This window comes from Diachasma alloeum, unplaced genomic scaffold (assembly GCF_001412515.2).
Source record: "Diachasma alloeum isolate Michigan unplaced genomic scaffold, Dall2.0 Dall_scaffold_00288, whole genome shotgun sequence".
Classification (NCBI taxonomy): Eukaryota; Metazoa; Arthropoda; class Insecta; order Hymenoptera; family Braconidae; genus Diachasma; species Diachasma alloeum.
Genome location: NW_021680427.1, coordinates 1,821,553 through 1,838,966, shown reverse-complemented (window position 1 = coordinate 1,838,966; position 17,414 = coordinate 1,821,553). Strand labels below are relative to the sequence as shown.

At 36.7% G+C, this 17,414-nt stretch overlaps 1 protein-coding gene across 1 annotated transcript in view; it reads right to left on the bottom strand.

Annotated features, from left to right (window-relative positions):
* The window catches only part of LOC107038772, a 469,173-nt gene that overhangs the window by 36,090 nt on the left and 415,669 nt on the right, over positions 1–17,414 (bottom strand). Inside the window, exon 9 of the mRNA XM_029126156.1 lies at positions 4,039–4,311. Coding sequence (XP_028981989.1) covers positions 4,039–4,311 — 273 coding nt within the window. The remainder of the gene's footprint in view (positions 1–4,038; positions 4,312–17,414) is intronic.

The following is a 17,414-nucleotide window of genomic DNA, read 5'->3' as shown; positions in this document are numbered from 1 at the left end:
GGGGGGGGGGGGATCACATCACGATGTGATGTGCGATTTTGAGTTGAATTCAGACTGATTCACTTGAGTATTTACCGAGACCAAGCAATGAATTTAAATTTTGGATCGTTGAATATTTTGATGCGTCTACAGTGACGACTCAACGTGAAGTGTCCTTTTCCCTTTGCGTATTGCTACGACTGACTTCGGGGAGTAGAACCCGGGCATAAGGGTCTCATTGGAGGAGCATTTTCAAACTTTCGGTTTTAGCAGCAGTTTCCATGTAGTTTTCCATGAAAAAGGATGCGCTGCAGTTTTTCTCTTGGGTTAGAGGCGGTAAGGACTTAAATGTAACATTTTATAAAGCTTACTCTTGCTACTTGTAACCTTATTCTCCGGAGAAGAAATTGTATAAAAAAATTTAATGGAACAAGTTGTATAGAAAAATTAAATTATATTGACTTTTTCCATAAAATATTTTCTATTGAACAGTTCAACAGAACTGGCCAAAAACTAATAGAAAAGTTTCATAGAAATCCAGTAGAATTGTCTAGCGAAATCGCTAGATTTTTCTATTCAATTTTTTCGTGCGTGACATGCAGACACCACACTGGTTGAAATTTTTTGAAAATTCATGGGAAATATGACAGTAATTCTCATAAGAGAATTGACACTGAATCAGATTTAGGGGAAAAACAGTAAACTTCTAGTTTTAGATAGAATTCAAGAAAATTCATGATTTTTAAGTGGGAGGGAGATGGAAATTTCCCAACTTGATGAAATTCTTAGTGGAACAAGACTATGCCGAAACAAAATGACATGAATTTTCAAATCTTCCCTGAATTTTCCTCATTGTTCTGAATTTTCATAGAATAATTGAACTGAAAAATCAAGTATTTTATTGATTTTCAGATCATTTGAACAGAAAATCAATGGAATACTTGGTTGTTCAATGACAAGATTCCCTGAAATTTCAGTGGAACTTGAACACGATAAAAATTTCCGGAATTTGGCATGAAAAATTCAGACAAAAATTTTTAACAGTGCACCTAAAAATCGCATTCGAACTTTTCAGATCTACTCAGTTACCCTAACCCAAAAAATTGGGAACTTAAATTTGCCCGATTCCAAAGCTTCCATTCAGAAACAACCACAGCAATTCCCCTGAATTGATAACGAGACCAATCCGATTCCTCCAACCACGCCATCACAAATAACCCCAATCAAACAAAACCCCATTACCATAATTCCATCCATTGCCAATCTAAACATTATCATAAATTACAAACTCCAATTTTTACTCCTGCGGTGCATCACTCCGCTCCGCTCTGTCTCGCAATAAGTTCGTAATAATACAAGATGAGAGAGCCCAGTGATGAGAAAATCCTTGAAACGTAACCCAGTCAGATTCAATCTGCATAATGGAGGAAAAGCTCGAGACAATGTTTGCACGGAGGTTGGGATATAGGTGCGAGAAGACAGCACCCAGAAGGACCTTCTGGGCGGACGGGGAGGGGAGAGTCTACTGCAGTTTTCAAACGTCTCAGTGGGATTGGTTCGAACGTTCTGGAACGAAAGAACTTGTTAATGGGTTCATTTCGATTCGATCATCGCCTTATCTTTCTATCTCGCGAGAGACTTCATACCCCAAGCTATCCCCTTCCGGTATTTTCTTTTGCCCTCTACACCACCAAAGTTTCAATCTCTATCTAGGTACCCTGTCGGCCTTTATCTCCCGATCTTTTTTCCATCATTCGCGCTTGCCACCCCCCCCCCCTTCCCTGCCCCCGATTTTTTTTCCCCGATCTCCCGTTAGTTTTTTTCCTGCTTTCCTCATCCTTTCCGGGAGTGGGAACGAATAAAAGGGAAAACTTTTCCGTTACCGAGCTTTTCAGCAGTTTTCTATGAGCGTCGCATCGGGAGGTGCTGTACCTTCGTCAAGACATTTTTAATCAGTGCCCTCTGTGCTCGTGAGGTCCCCAGCAAACCCGAAGGAGAATCGCTGATCTTGTTTTTTTTCCGCTCTTCCTCTTATCGCATTTCAGGTTTTTTTGCTTTCTCCCTTGTTCTCGTGTTTTTGATCGTTTTTTCTTCTGCTTTCGCTGGGGAACATCGCTGGGGTGGGGACAGGGGGCTTTTCTAGCGCGCTATATTGTCAATCTTGTTATCGTTGGGGCTTTGATAATTAGAGAGAAATATTTTTTTTTGATGGGGGAGTTTTTTCTTTGTTGAGGAGAGAATTTTCAAGCTGAAGTTTTTTTATTGGGGAAGTGGTGAGGCGTGAATGCACTGTTTGATGTGTTTGGATATTCGCATGCAGGAGGTCTGGGGGAATCAATGGAAATTGGTGGCTCGAGAGAGAGAGAGAGAGAGAGAGAGAGAGAGAGAGAGAGAGAGAGAGATAGGGGCAAAGTGGATGCACGCAGTTGGAGATTGACAGGAATGAATTCGAAGAGCGTTTAATAATTTTTTTCAGAAATTTTGCACAAATACATTCTACGTCAGAAATTTTTATCAACTGAACTTTCAGCAGAAATTTCTGGAATAGTTGTCATTGAAAAATTATAATTTAACACAGAAAATAATTAATTAATTACGCGTAGCTGATTAATTATGCATAAAATACGCGTATGGTGTGTGGACATTACGCGCACTTTATGTTTATTATATACATATATGATCAGTTTCCGGCAGCGTATGCATATAAAACGCGGTTAGTGATGGCGGAAAGTTTACATAATGGACTGTAATAAAGAAACAGCCTCAATTTTGAAAACAACCAATTCATGTGGTACGTTTCAAATGCGGAATATTATTGAAGTTGTTGACCCAGTATGACTGAAATACCGAGTATTTTAATGATTTCGAAGTACCCCCTATGAAATTTCATATGACCACATGGACGAAAAATGAAATGTTCAATAGAAAATATTCAGTAGAAAAAGTCAATAGAATGCAATTTTTCTATATAACTTATTCTATTGAGATATTTTCTATAGAATTTCTTCGGCTGAAATTTTCCAAGTTATTTCGTTTGATTTTCTTGATGGTAAGAAAAGAAAAATAGAATGAAAATTTGAGTCGAGCAAATTCTATAGAAAATATATGAAAAGAATAAGTTATATAGAAAAATCGAATTCTGTTGACTTTTTCTATTGAATGTTTTCTATTGAACATGTCAATAGAATCAGCCAAAAACTAATAGAAAGGTTAATAGAAATTCAATCGAATTTTCCAACGAATTCGATAGGTTTTTCTATTAAACTTTTTCGTGCGTGCATTCAATAGGAAAAAAATCAATATACATTTTTTCGCAAAATGTCGGGAAAAAATACTAGCTCCGTAAAAACAGTGAAAAAAAGTCGTAGCTGACAAAACAAGGAAGAATATAGAATTATTTTGGTGAAAAAATTGCAATTATTAGGAGCCGTGTCTTTTTGTAAATGATGAATTCAGAACTGATCCCCCTAGTGACCTCACTTTTTTTACATACACTGTACGAAGAATTCCAAAAAGTATAAAATATAGATAGTCGTATGTAATGCCACAAGAGCTTCAAAAGTATCAGGGATTCCCCGATAGGTTCCTTGCAAACAAACGAAGGAGTTAATTTTTCCTGAAAAACTTGACGAGTTCGTTTGTATGCAGGGAACCTTGACGGAAATACCTGATTACTTTTGAAGCTCGAGTGGTGTGCGGAAGAGAATTTTTCCATCCAAATTTCGGCCAAGAGAATTATGAGACAAAATCCATCTGTCAGTTCCCATGAGGGGCTCATTCGACAAGGAAATCTGTTGTTTTTAATATATATATTAACATGAAAAATTACCAATTGAATTATCAAAAATTATCACTTGTAATATCACACGAGCTTCAAAATTAATCGGGCATTTTCCTCAAGGTTCCCTGCATACAAACGAACTCGTCAAGTTTTTCAGGAAAAGTTATTGAAAAATTTTCTCACGAAAGAGTGCAGTCAACTCCGCTGAACCCCCTTAGTCAATAAGTTCCGAGTATTTAAATGATTTCAAGGATCGGATTGACATTATAAGTGATTACCTTTTTGAAGTACCCTCCGTGGAGTCTCATATGACCATTGAGAGCGGGTATATTTTTGAATTGTCGACGGCACAGACTGCACTCAACCAATTTGGCTTCAGTAGTAGTTTTGTTGTTGTTAGGAGTGACTCCAGGTGATGAAGAATTAGTGGGTGATGGGCTTGCTTTGCCAGCATTACAACTGCTCGGTGAGCTCGCCTGTCCCTGCTGTGTCGACTGAGCATGTTGAGATTGTTGGGAGTTCTGTTGGGCTTGTGCTTGCTGCTGTTGTTGCTGAAACATTGAAATTTTGCACTCATTATTGAGGGATTTTCAGCTCTCAGTTTTCTACATAATAAGCATTGTCGTAATTTTCAGACATCGTTCAAAATAATTGATGGCCTCTCCTCGAAACGAGAATTCCAACTGAGGAAAAGAATGACAAAGGATGAAGTAGGACAGCTGCAGGTATTTTCTAACAAGGGATACTACGGTCTACATTCATCGTCGAGCTTCATCTTGTTAAAGAGAACTTAACTACACTCCTCATTCCACTGTCTACACAATTCCATCGTTCTCAACATTCCGACAAATTACCTCTCGAAAGTCTGTGAAGGGTACCATGGAGATTGGAATTGAGTGATAGTAATATAGGTGCTGTGGAATAATGTGGATTCCTTCGTTCTACGGCGTTGAGTGCGCTCTGGGTGAATTTCCATAGATGGATTTCATTTCTCATTATTCCCGAGAATTTTGCTGTTATTGACGGGATTATTTTTGCTGATTGTGGGGGAGGAGATGTCATTCCTAGAGAACTTGAATTTTACAAGCTGCATAAATTTGAGTTTTCGCATATCCATTGATATGTTCATTGCCAGACAATGTCAGTGGTAGATATTTCCTGGGAATTTTAAATGAAATGATATATGGAGAGAAATTATTTAGAAACCCATAATTTCCTGCATCATTTTTTCAAATCACTTTATTATGAGATCCAGAAAAAATGTGGAATTTAATTTATGTACTTTTTAACAAGATTTGATTTATCACCTACTATTTTTTTTCAATAGTTCATTATTCTTTTTCTTGCGGCTGAGATCTAGAAAAAATACGAATGAATTCTAAATGAAATTCGTTGATATGAATAAAAACATTTTGGTTGGAGTTGTGCTCATTATGAAAGGACCGAGGAAAGGACCTTTCGAGCGACTTTTGATACATGATGGAACATGTAAAAGGAGTAAGAAACACTTCGGATAAATTCCTGGAGTCATTACGTATAATTCATTAAACACAATGGATACTGCCTCATGTAATATTAAACCAACTTTGCTATAAACTGGAGCAATTATCGAACAAGAAGTAGAAACAGTAATTTGACACTTGAAAATGCCACAGCGAAGTGATTAATAACTATTCAATCTGTAACGAGTGAAGTCTACCATTGGAATATTAGTAACTTCAGTACCTGCGAGACCGCAGACAAGGAACTCGTGGGTTAGAATTCCCCGTCTTCCATCATCAGCGAGGTTTCTGTACCATATTGTGGACGCAGTATCAACGGATATTTCCCAATGGGATCGAACAAGTTTCGTGAAAGACGAGACGCAGATTCGATTATACAGAGATGGTATGAACAAACTGTTGGGAAAGTTTCGGTGGCAGTTTATGCTATTCATCAAATATTTTGATTAATATTCGGTAACGCCATGAGAGTCAACGGTTGAGTACAAATTCGTGATGAATAAATCTGTAGCATCATTTTAAAAGATGCGTCTGAATTACAAATAATTTCATTCAGGTTATTCTACAATTTGATGTATTGTTGTTTTGAAATGAAAAATAGGATGTTTAATGGATTTAAGGATATCCAAGTAGTTGGGGCTATTTTTTCTGCAGCGAAATGCCTTTCTACTTTTGTAGTTGAACATCAGAGTTTTTATTAAGCCTCATTTGACCCTAAATTTCCGCACATTTTGCAATGATTTTATTGTTTAAACTTTGCAAGTCTGAATTTGAATCTCAATATTGAATCGTTAGAGAACATTTTAAAAACGTGGAAAAAAAGTTAGAAAGTTTACTTTTGGAGAACGATTGATGAAAACAATTGCAATTTTCAAAAATTACGAGCATTCCAGAAAATTCCAGAAAATTCTGTAAATAATTTACAAACAATCAATTTTCCACAAAGAAAACAAATGTGAAAGAAACAAATGCTATGATACGTCTCTTTCTCTGAGGTGTTTTGAGCAACGGCCTTGTTGTCTCCACGTTGCGAGTGTTTGGCTATAGTTTGCTCGGTCTCGGTAGATACTCAAGTGAATCAACCTCAATTCAACTCAAATTTAGGGGAGGTAGGGGCAAAGCGGACCTTCTAAGCGAATCGTTTAGTTTTTTAAATTCTAATGAGTCAATGCACTTCACGTGGAGATCATAATCTCATTAGAATTGCAATTAAGATCTGTCATTAAATTTAAAAAAAAATTAATGTTGGGGCAAAGTGGACCCTCTGTTTTTTTAAAATTATTTTAATTTTCCGTTTGTCAGGAGTCATTGTCATGTTGTTCTACCGATTGGATAGAATGTAATCGCTGTCGATCAAAAACTCACATTTTTTGTTCACAATTAGATCCGCAGGAGCTCACACAAATTTATACTTGCCCTCATTGCATATTTTTTTAGTCAAGGTAGTAAATTTCACTTTATAAAACGTATTAGAATAATTCTGGCGACTCGATTCAATAATTTATGTGAGGGTCCACTTTACCCCACACTTTTTTTTTTCGAAGGGGTCCGCTTTGCCCCGGGGGTCCGCTTTGCCCCTACCTCCCCTATATCAAACATTTATTCCCCGTCATTGTATTCCAAACTATTGTTACTAAATCAATTTATCGTGCTAGTTTTCACTGGAAATCCAAACTTAAAGTGATAAATATTCTCGTTCTTTTCATAAAATAATGCTCCAATTGAAATTTAAAACAACTATAAAATAATAACAAAATCAAACTGAATTCAAATAATAAATCCAATTGAAAATTATTTGAATCCTGAATTAAACCAAGCTATTAATCACGAAACCAAGAATGAATCTTTCAATTCCTTCCAAATTAATAATAAATAGACACTACACTTACATTAAAACCCGGAAAATGTTCAAATGTTACAGGTTCATAGAAATTGTTGTCCATTGATCAGTGATAGATTTAAAGAATTGATGAATTTTAGTGAAATACAGCTGAATCTCCCGTTTTGAAGCGGAACAAAATTCAACCGCCATTTTTAGTAATTAAAAAGTAAATGACGTATTCAATATTCAATAACGTATTTCAACGACGGCTAATGCTGAATAAATATTAATCACACGAAATAGCAAATATTTGTTTTATCGTTCAACCAACAACATTAAAAGTACCGGTGAAGATTGGATAATTTTCGACGTGACATCATACATTCGGATCATTAATACGAAAAACCAGATATTGACATGAAATCGTGCACACCTAATTTGAATTTTCCGCCTCACACATGTGGTTGAGTACGAAAAAAAGCCATCAGGGAATACTAATATTGACATGCCTCAATTGAAACTACTCCCTATGGGTAGATGCGCAAATTTATCGAGGCACAACTAACGGTGGAATTCTCCGTAATGCTGTTCTATGCGTCTTACTCGAGGAAAATGTCGCTGCGATGCAATAGCAGGATTAAGGGTTCGCTTGAATGAAGGATTAGCTTTATGAGCTCAACCCTGTGATATCAATTCGTGCGGATTTTGTAGTGGTCTACGGATTTCTTTGATTTAGATTCATTTGGGAAGTAAGAGACGCGGGGAAATTTCAGAAAATTATTTCCAATTTTGAGAGATTTGATCGAGAAGTTGTCTTGATGAAAAAGTTGTTTCTTAATACTAGAAAATGTTGTGTATTGCTTTCCATGGGTTTGAAGTTTTTTTTGTTTCTGAATGGAAGCTTTGTAATCGGTCGATTCTTCGATTCTCTAATTTTGCTTGGAAATGACAAAGAATGTCATAAAATATCGAGATATGATGTTTTTAGAGAATGTTTGTGTGTACGTCCGTATGTGCGTACAAAATTATGGGAATTTTTAAATAAATTTTCTCAGAAAAAGGGCTAAAGTGACAGATAAAAATCTGAAATTTTGGCTTATAGTTGGTATTGTTTGGGAGCACCTCTCGGCGAAATTTCAGCTTAATCGGTCCCGTCGTTTTTGAGATACAGCGATTCCGAAAAACTTTTCTTTTCTCAATATGTCGGAAACTACTGCATCAAATGAACTTTTTTTGGCGTCAAAATATTTCTTATGATAATATCTATTAAATCGGACCATAATATATCTAGCTAACTATTGCGAGTCGCCCAGTAATGGACATTTTTCATTTTTGTGATAAAATTGATATGAAGACGATAAGGCTTGAAAAAATTGAGATAGGAAGTTGAAATTTAGTAGGATTCTAGCTCTTAAGTAGTAGTTTTGAATATATTCAATTTTTTGTATAAAACTATTATGTTTCAATATCAAAAAAATTATTGATCCGATTTCAAGTTTTTTTTTCTCAAAATATTCATCTTGAGGTTGAGGAATTCTGGTCTTCCTGCGCCTCCAAAATTTGAGATTTCATGATTTTGGAAATGACTATTATACTGTTTATGAAATCTCATTTTTTTCTAACTACGGATATTATTTTTGGTGGCGGTTAGGTGTATATCGTAGAATAATAACTCGTGGTTCCTTTTTCATAAAGTTGATTGACAATGAATGATTGTTTTGATTGTTGACTTTTTATTCGCCTTGCGATTGGTAGATGGATCAATCAATGATTTCCATGACTACGAGGATGTTATTGTGCGTTACAGCGCCCACTTGAAGGCGGTCGCGCGCGACTGTAAGCATGATTGCCTAGTTCGTAGAATAAAGGTGTTGTATTTTAGCACGTTACATGTGTTAACATCGAGTTTGAGAGTCGGACTGATATATTTGGTCGGGAGCGTGCAGAAATTTCGTGAAGAACAAGGATAGAATGTTTGTCTCGAATATAACGATATAAAATATTCGAGACGTGTTACCTGAATTTCGAAATAATAATTTGTCTGTGGCTCGCGCCACATTTTTTCTTTCTCGAACAGCACCTGTTCGACCACTCGCCGACAGATCGATAAATACACAAGCACCAATAGATAACCCATCAGCTCTAAAAATAGCCCGATGGCTATTTGCAATAAAAAAAAAACTAAAATGAATAATAAAAATGCAAACCACCTCTGCTTCAACTCTTCAAAGGTAGAGGTCCCTCAAGTAATTGGAGTATCATGGCTCATGCCCATACGTAAATATTTGCCCCCTGGAATTTATAGTGCTGGTGGGAACTAAAATGTATATAAACTAATCTTCAGTGAGCGAGAGGTTACCCAGGATGAAACGAGGAAAAAAACCTGTAAAAGAAGCCCGAGGGGCTGGATAAGTTATGGCCTCGACTCTTGAGCCTGGGTCGCAGGTGTTGAGAATCGTCCTCTGTGTTCGCTCACCAAGTACTTTTAACTTTACGAGTGAAATCTCCGAAGGTCCAGAGTACCCGTATTCCCATATATTGTGAGAAAACTCGAGGACTCGCAAAACGTAATTTTCCACAGAGGAAAAATAATTCTTGAGTTGAGAATATTGTTACCGAAATTTCAAAACAGTTGTTCTTCGTTGATGGAAAATACTTTCTGGTGGAGGATTCGACGAGGGTGGGGGTTGTGAGATGGAATTTCAGGTTTCACTGAAGATTCAGTAAAATTCCAGAATTTTAAGAAGCATAAAGATGAGAATCCCTTAATTTATTTGAATTTCCAATTTTCAATGAAGTCTGAAATTTTCTGATTGTTTTCCTCCTAAATCACATTCAGTGTCACTGTCCTGAAAATTCAAGGATATATTTATCAGAATTTTTTGGTTTTCTATTCGTTTTCAGGGAAAAATGGAACTGTAATTACAGTTCTCTTCGATTTTTCCACGAAATTCTGGATTTTCAATGATGAAATACCTTGAAATTTCAGTGGTAATTAAATTCGACAAAAATTTACAAAAAGTGTACTGAAAATTTTAGACAAAAATTTTCAACAGTGTATCCATGATCTTTATATTTACCAGAACGAGATAAATCGTGCACCTCATTTACTTGTGAGAAGCTTCCTTTTCTTCATTCAAATTTCAAATATATCAAATTTCATGCACTCGTAAATGCATTACAAAAATGGATTATACATAGAGAGCAAAATTCAATCAATGACAAAGATTAATCAATAATTTTTAATCTTCAAAGTGACGGATCAATACCCGTAATCATCTGAAAATAAGGGAAGTTATGAATCGATATTCTAGAAAAGTTAACAATTTTCTTGAATTATTCAGAAAATCCGAACATTTTCTAGAAAACTCAATAATTTTTTCAAACAAAACACAAGTTTTCCTCAAATGAAAAAAATTGCAGGCGGTTGTCACGTATGAAAAAATGCTATAGAATTTCCTATAGTATATCCTATAGGACTTCCTATAGGAAATCCTATGGAGAATTCGAACATTTCCTATAGGATTTTTCTGATAGGATTTCCAACAGAATTTCCTATAGGATTCCCTATAGGATTCCCTATAAAATTTCCTATCAGGTTTATGGTCCTAATCCTGACCCTTGTGACCGATTGGTTTTGAGTCTCAATATTGTGTGTTACTTTCTATAGAAAACGCTATAGTGAATTGTATAGGAAATCCTATAGGAAATCCCACCAGAAAAATCCTATAGGAAATGTTCGAATTCTCCATAGGATTTCCTATAGGAAATCCTATAGGATGTCCTATAGGAAATCCTATAAAATTTGCTCATACGTGGTATGTTCGATACAGACGTAATTGTACGTGAATATGTCCATGGTCTTTCCTTCTTTCGTGAATTTCCTAGCAACTTCTTGCAATTCCTCGAATTTTCTGGGAACTCTTTGAATTCTCTCGAAATTTCTAGAAACTCCTTGAATTTTTTCGAAATTTCAAGAACCTCCTCGAATTACCTCGAAATGTCTAGAATTTTCTAGAATTCCGATAGATGGCGCTGCGCATAAGGACAATTTCCCAAAATGACCCCCCATATTGAAACCATAGACGTATCCACGTCAATATCTAGACTGACCTTACCACTGCACCAGATATTTACACTCTTTACTTCGTACGATGTTAACTCTTTGATTGCCAATTTATGTCTGACGGCAGAGTGTGCCCATCCGCCTCTTATAGGGAATTTTGAATCTAGGAATTTCTGCACTGGAAATTGCTCTAACAACCTGTCGGTATTTTACCGATCGATCGACGGTTATTAATGTATCAACAGTCAGCATCGCCGATAGATGGCGCGGCTGCATAAGCATTTTTACCGAATGACCTCCCAAAACGAAACCATAGACGTATCCATTTAAAAAAAACAGACATTTGCTTAAAATTTTCTCAGAAATCGGGGAATTTTCTTCCTCTCATGATAATATGTATTTTGGCCACACTAAAAAGAAATGTCGATATAAAACAACTTCACTTCGTTCTGAAATCATAAATGTATGAATCAATAATCCTCTTAAAGTTGTTGAATAATAATATTTTCAGTTGAAGAAGAACAATTCTCTTCTGTGAAGCCTTTTTCATCCCTAGAAAACGAAGTGAAGATTAAACAATAAAATTAATTACACTTTTTCACCCTGAAGTGTCGAAATTTTTTCACGAGACTATAATAGTTGTATGACACTTTCGCCCAATGTTACCTCTGTCATAAAATGCCACCGGAAAGAGCCCAAAAGTACGCTTGAGCTAAATAGAACGAGGAGAAGCAGAGGCGTCGAGTTTCGTTTCTTGGGGAGTTTAACGGGAGGGAAAAGGGCGGAAGGGAATAAAGAGGAGCTCGAGAGGAGGGAAGGAGGACTGAAAACCCGGGGGGCAGATATGGGGGCTGGTAATTACGTTTCGTCGCTCGCCATCCACTCGTCTACCTCGGGACGCTTTTCCTTTGTTACATTAGCTAGCATCCCGTTCCAGACCCATGGAGCGGAGGAATATTATGTACAGCATGGGGTTCCCCTCGTTCCCCCCGATGTTTTCAGTCGAGGAAATGAAAATCTTTTTATTCACATCAGTCATTTGTTTCTCATTTTTATAATTGTGTTGCGTGGAGTTACAGGGTCGAAAATAGGATTTATATCCTTTATGTAGTTGATTCTTACGTTCATTGTGAGTGAAGTATATATTTTACCTAAAAAAAAAACAAATTTCCATTTAAGACTGAATTGAGTTCTGAAAATCCCAATTTCGGAATGGAGATTTTCAAAACATTTAAAATATATTCTCGATTCTTTCAGAAATATCTTTCCGGCCTCTGTACATGAATGGTGCAATTTTTTATATTGAAAAAAATGAAATTAGCTGTGTAGAACTCGAATTTCAAAGAACAATAAACTGGGTCAAGTCGATTTTGACCGTTGGCCATTTTTTGACGAATATCTCGGAATCTACGAGAGATAGCAAAATTTTACTCATAACCTTTTCTATAACCCTCAGTCGATTCTACAAAAAAGGTAATGACAAAAATTTTTCTATCTCCTTTAGATTCCGAGACATTCGTCAAAACCTGGCCAATAGTCAATATCGGTTTACCGCTTAACCCGGTTTACCGCTTCGCTACTGAATTATTATTGTACACATTTGTTCAAAAATTTTGAGAAACAAAAATCAAAATATTAAAAATATTTTGAAAATATAAACATACTGGGCCACCAATTTTGGAGTTCTGTAGCTTAAAAATTTGAGGCCCTGGACTATTTTAAATATTTTAAGCATATACGGGGCAATCGAACAATAAACAATAAATTTTTTTGCTCTAATTATTCGTTTTTAAACAAATATAATCGATCTTCAATTTTTAAACTCATGGTAGTCTCTCCTTAACCCTCCTTGGAAAAACTTCAAACGTCACAATCCTTTTGAAAGTCTCCAGTTGAGACTTCCGAAAGTCTCAATTTAATTGCTCCAGAAAAATGCATCAATTTCTTGCAACATTCAATTCGGTCAAGTTTTTGGAATAAATAAAAAACTATAAATTTATTTAATATTTTTCTGTAAATTGGCAAAAAACTTTAAAACAGAGAAAGAATATTCGCAATTTTTCAAAAAATGTTCCAATTACCGAGTAACACAACTCAATTTTAAATTTCGTTTCCCTCCGTAATTCTGTTATCCTTCCAACTAAATGAAAATTGATAACATTATCCCATGAATAATAGAAACAAAGCCCAACTGACTGATTTCTGAATGAGTTAGCGCTAACTCCCCCCACATACATGACAAATTGCTGCATGTCATCTCAGGTAGAACAGTGCAAGATGTATTCAGTCATACATATCCTGTCGCATCGCGGAACAAAGGGCAGATACTAAAGAGAAAGCGCGCGCGCGAGAGAGAGCCGTAGGGTGGTAAGGAGAGACAGGGGTGGTATTCCAGTAATGGAAACAGAATGAGATAATTCCCGGTACTAGCGGACGCAACGCGGTAATTGCGAATAATTGCATTGTCTTCGAGTCGTTCGCTCGAGTCCCTCGCTTGACTTGTCTGCTGTGTCACACTGGGACTATCCACCCCTCCCCCCCTCTCCCTTCGTCGTCCATTTTCCTTCCCCCTCTTTACATTCCACTATCCGATGAGAGCAAAGCGGAGCTCAATTGCTTTGATACGAATTGAGGGCTCGGAAACTCTCGTGCCGATTAAGAGATCCCCAAAGTCTCGGGAATATATGCTCTATATTCTCATGCCATTCAATCCGACAGTCTATATCTCACTCGTCCTTACAGGCATTCTCCAAAAGGAAACCCAGTTGTACATAAGCTCTCATTATTCATATACTGGTGGTACATTCCAAGACGCCTTCCCTTACTATGGAAAGCCTTACTATGTTGCCTTCTTTTTCAAAGCCATTACCACTTTCAACGTGCTGCCTAAGTAATTTCAATGGAATGATAGAGGTTTCGGATTAGGAATGTATTTTCCCGCTGGATGAGCTTGAATTGAAAGCGTTCGTTTGGAACATCATTACGAGTTTCTGAGGGCATTTGCATTCGATGAGAGAGTGGGAATGGCAATGCTTGTGCAAGTAGGAATGTTTATGTTGGGTGATGAACACCTTTCGCATGCTGACTAATTCTCATCATCTATAGTGATGCCGTCGAGACTAGTCGAGAATTATTTTGAAGAGATCATCACGGTCTGGAAAAACATCGAAAGTTTTGGAATCGTTGCAATCTCGGAAGACATTGGATTGGTGCATCTCGTTGCAATTGCGTTCACGAGACGAGATGAGACAGATATCGAGACAAACATTTGAAAAACAGAAAATACTGAAACTCAGACGTGATTGATTCTTCCAAGTTCGTGACGAGATGCACCGATCCAATGTCTTTCGAAATTACGACGATTCCTAAACTTTCGATGGTTTTTTAGACCGTGATGATCTTTCCAAAATAGTTCTCGTCTAGTCTCGACGGCATCACTAATCATCTAGTCATTGCAAGTTCGAGGGAGCTCCATCAAGTTCAATTTCATGTGGAAGACGGTAATACTTGACAATGCGGAGAAGACGATTGATGTTTGATGATATCCATCCATAGTAGGTTGATACTTCGATGATGGAAAGGTCATGGAGAGTAGGAATTTTTGGAAATGCTGTCTTTCTTAAATTGATTCGAGAGTGGAAATGTATTGGAAATTCGAATATTTATTTAGTTGCCAAAATACTGGAGTACTTCAATGGGGAAATGCTGAAGTATTTTGATGAAAATGTACTTCAGTACTTTGACTTTAGTAGGTCGTTAACAAAGTACCAAAGTTATGTGCCGCGAAAGTACAAAAATACTTTACTGGACGTAGTTCCTCAAAATCAGAACGACGATCAGGGCACAATGACGCACAATGGTGAGAATTAACTGTAGTCAACTAGGGGCTCGAGACACGTGACACTGTAGGTATCTACATGATTGGAACATGTTTAATTGTACAGCCAGAAAAATGGTTTATTTGAACTGAATAAACTTTACTTCGATCAAAGAAGTCCTTAGCTGATTAAAGTACTTTGTTAGTAAAAGGTCAACATACTTGTGTGACAAAGTACTAAACTACTTCCTAGATAAAACACAAATATTTTGCAGACAGAGTACTAAAATACTTCAACGTCAAAATCCTGAAGTACTTCATCAATTACTCTCTAAAGTACTTTGTTACTTTAACCCTTTATAAAACAGCCTCATTCCTCTAGTACTATTGCTACTTTAGTACTTTCAAGGCTAAAAACTGAAACCAACTTTCATCGCTATTAAATCATCCCCAAATCAGCAATCACATTCAAGCTGAACATGAAAAGTCTCCAGGTACGAACAGCCTTTGCTTTTCTCCCTTCAGACCTATAACCCTCTTCTCACAATTACAATAATCCCACTAAAACAAATTTGACCAATTCCATAATACCCCCATAATCCAACCCCAAATAGTTCGCTTTCCGAGCTATCCAATTACTCAATCCCTTTCACGCAATTTTTCCCGAAACTTCGATCGAAATCAAATCTTAGTTTATACAGTCAGTCACAAGATATAACTCGCAAATATTGAAAGTTCCCCAACTTTCCGAGGAAACCATTTCCCGAATACTTTGAGCATAATCCAAACAAGGAATTAATTCCCGTTCCGGCGAAAGGGATCGAGTCAACATCATTTACACTGGTGAATAATCATCCCTGAATGAACCAAGATCGCTGGTTTTTTTTTCGTGGGATACATCGACCATTGCTAGTGGAAATGGAATTTGACTTTGCCGATTCGTTTGCTTCATCCCTAACATCGAGAAAATTGGCGGAGGTGGGAGGAGTGGAATGAGGCGATGAAATAGGACACGAATTCAGTTAGCCCAGGTCGCCTCCTCTCGACGGATAACAATTGGCTGCACGCGGCTCACAATCTTCTCCCTCTCCCTTTCTTTTTATCCTCAGGTATATATGTACGGTTATGTACGGTGTATTTCTGGATATATATGTACCAAACAAACGCGTAATTTCTTCGTTTTCCTGACGACTCAACGTTTTATTCTCGTCTCGTATTTTTATATTGATATGGGATCAACAATGTATCTTGTATTTTACCTTCCTGTTATTTTCCTTTTTTTCATTGTATTCTTCTGGTAACGTCAGAGAACTGCAGATTCGTTGTGTTTTTTTTCTTCCTTTCTTTTATGAGAAAAGTGAAACAGGGATGTATCAACGACGGATGTTTTCCTTTCTCGTGCCCGATAGATATACGATATGAGTGTAAACTCAGGAAAGGAGGTTTCATGCTTGAAAATATTTCATAGATTGGAAAAGAAGGCAGCGATATTGTTATAACGGACGGGGGAAAATACTGAATTTATGGATGTGTTGATGGCTTTTGTGAGCTGTTGTTTTTTTTTAATACTGACTCGCAATTTTTCTAAATAAATGGAATAAGTTTGGAGGAGTCAGTTTTATGGAGCAAATGGAATGGATTTCTTTTCTCCTGTGTGATTGTCTCAGTTTGATAAGTAAACATTACTGTGTCGGACGTACATTATGCTATTAAAGTGTCAGAGATCTCTTTCAATGAGTGGTACATAGTGGAAAGCGGGAAAAGTGGAAATGTAATGGTTGGATATTACTGGCAGACGGTGCCACGGGTTTGTGAGCAGTTTCATAGTTTCATTCGGTCTTTAAGTGGAGTATGGTAGATACCAGATTTTCAAGATTTGTTTCAGGTGATATGGGGGGCAAGGAAATTATAGTGGAGGTTGCCTTTGTTCTTTGAATTCTGCACGGAGAGAATTTCGATAAAAATTATTTATAAGAACGCTGAAATTTGGGTACATGGAGAGAAAAGATCGATAACAATTATCTAGAAAACGTGGCAAATATTACTGTATGGAAGGTGGAGCAAAATGTGATTTAATGAAGAAATACCTGTTTGTGGAGAACCTTGCGATTCGTTCAGTAGCGAAGTGGTAAAACGATTCAAGTCGATTTTGACTATTGGCCAGTTTTTAGTGAATACCTCGGAATCTAAGAGAGATAGCTAAATTTTTGTCAAGACCTTTTTTGTAGCACTAAATTTGCTCTAGAAAAAAGGTTATTAGGAAAATTTCATCATCTCTTTTAGATTCGGAGGTATTCGTCAAAAAATCAACTAAGAGATAAGTCGACTTAACCGTTTTACCACTTCGCTATTGAATTACAACTGAAGAAAGGTACTGATAGAAGGATTTAACTGCTGTTAACGAGTCTTTTCACCTATTAGTACCATTCGCTAATAATTAACGAATG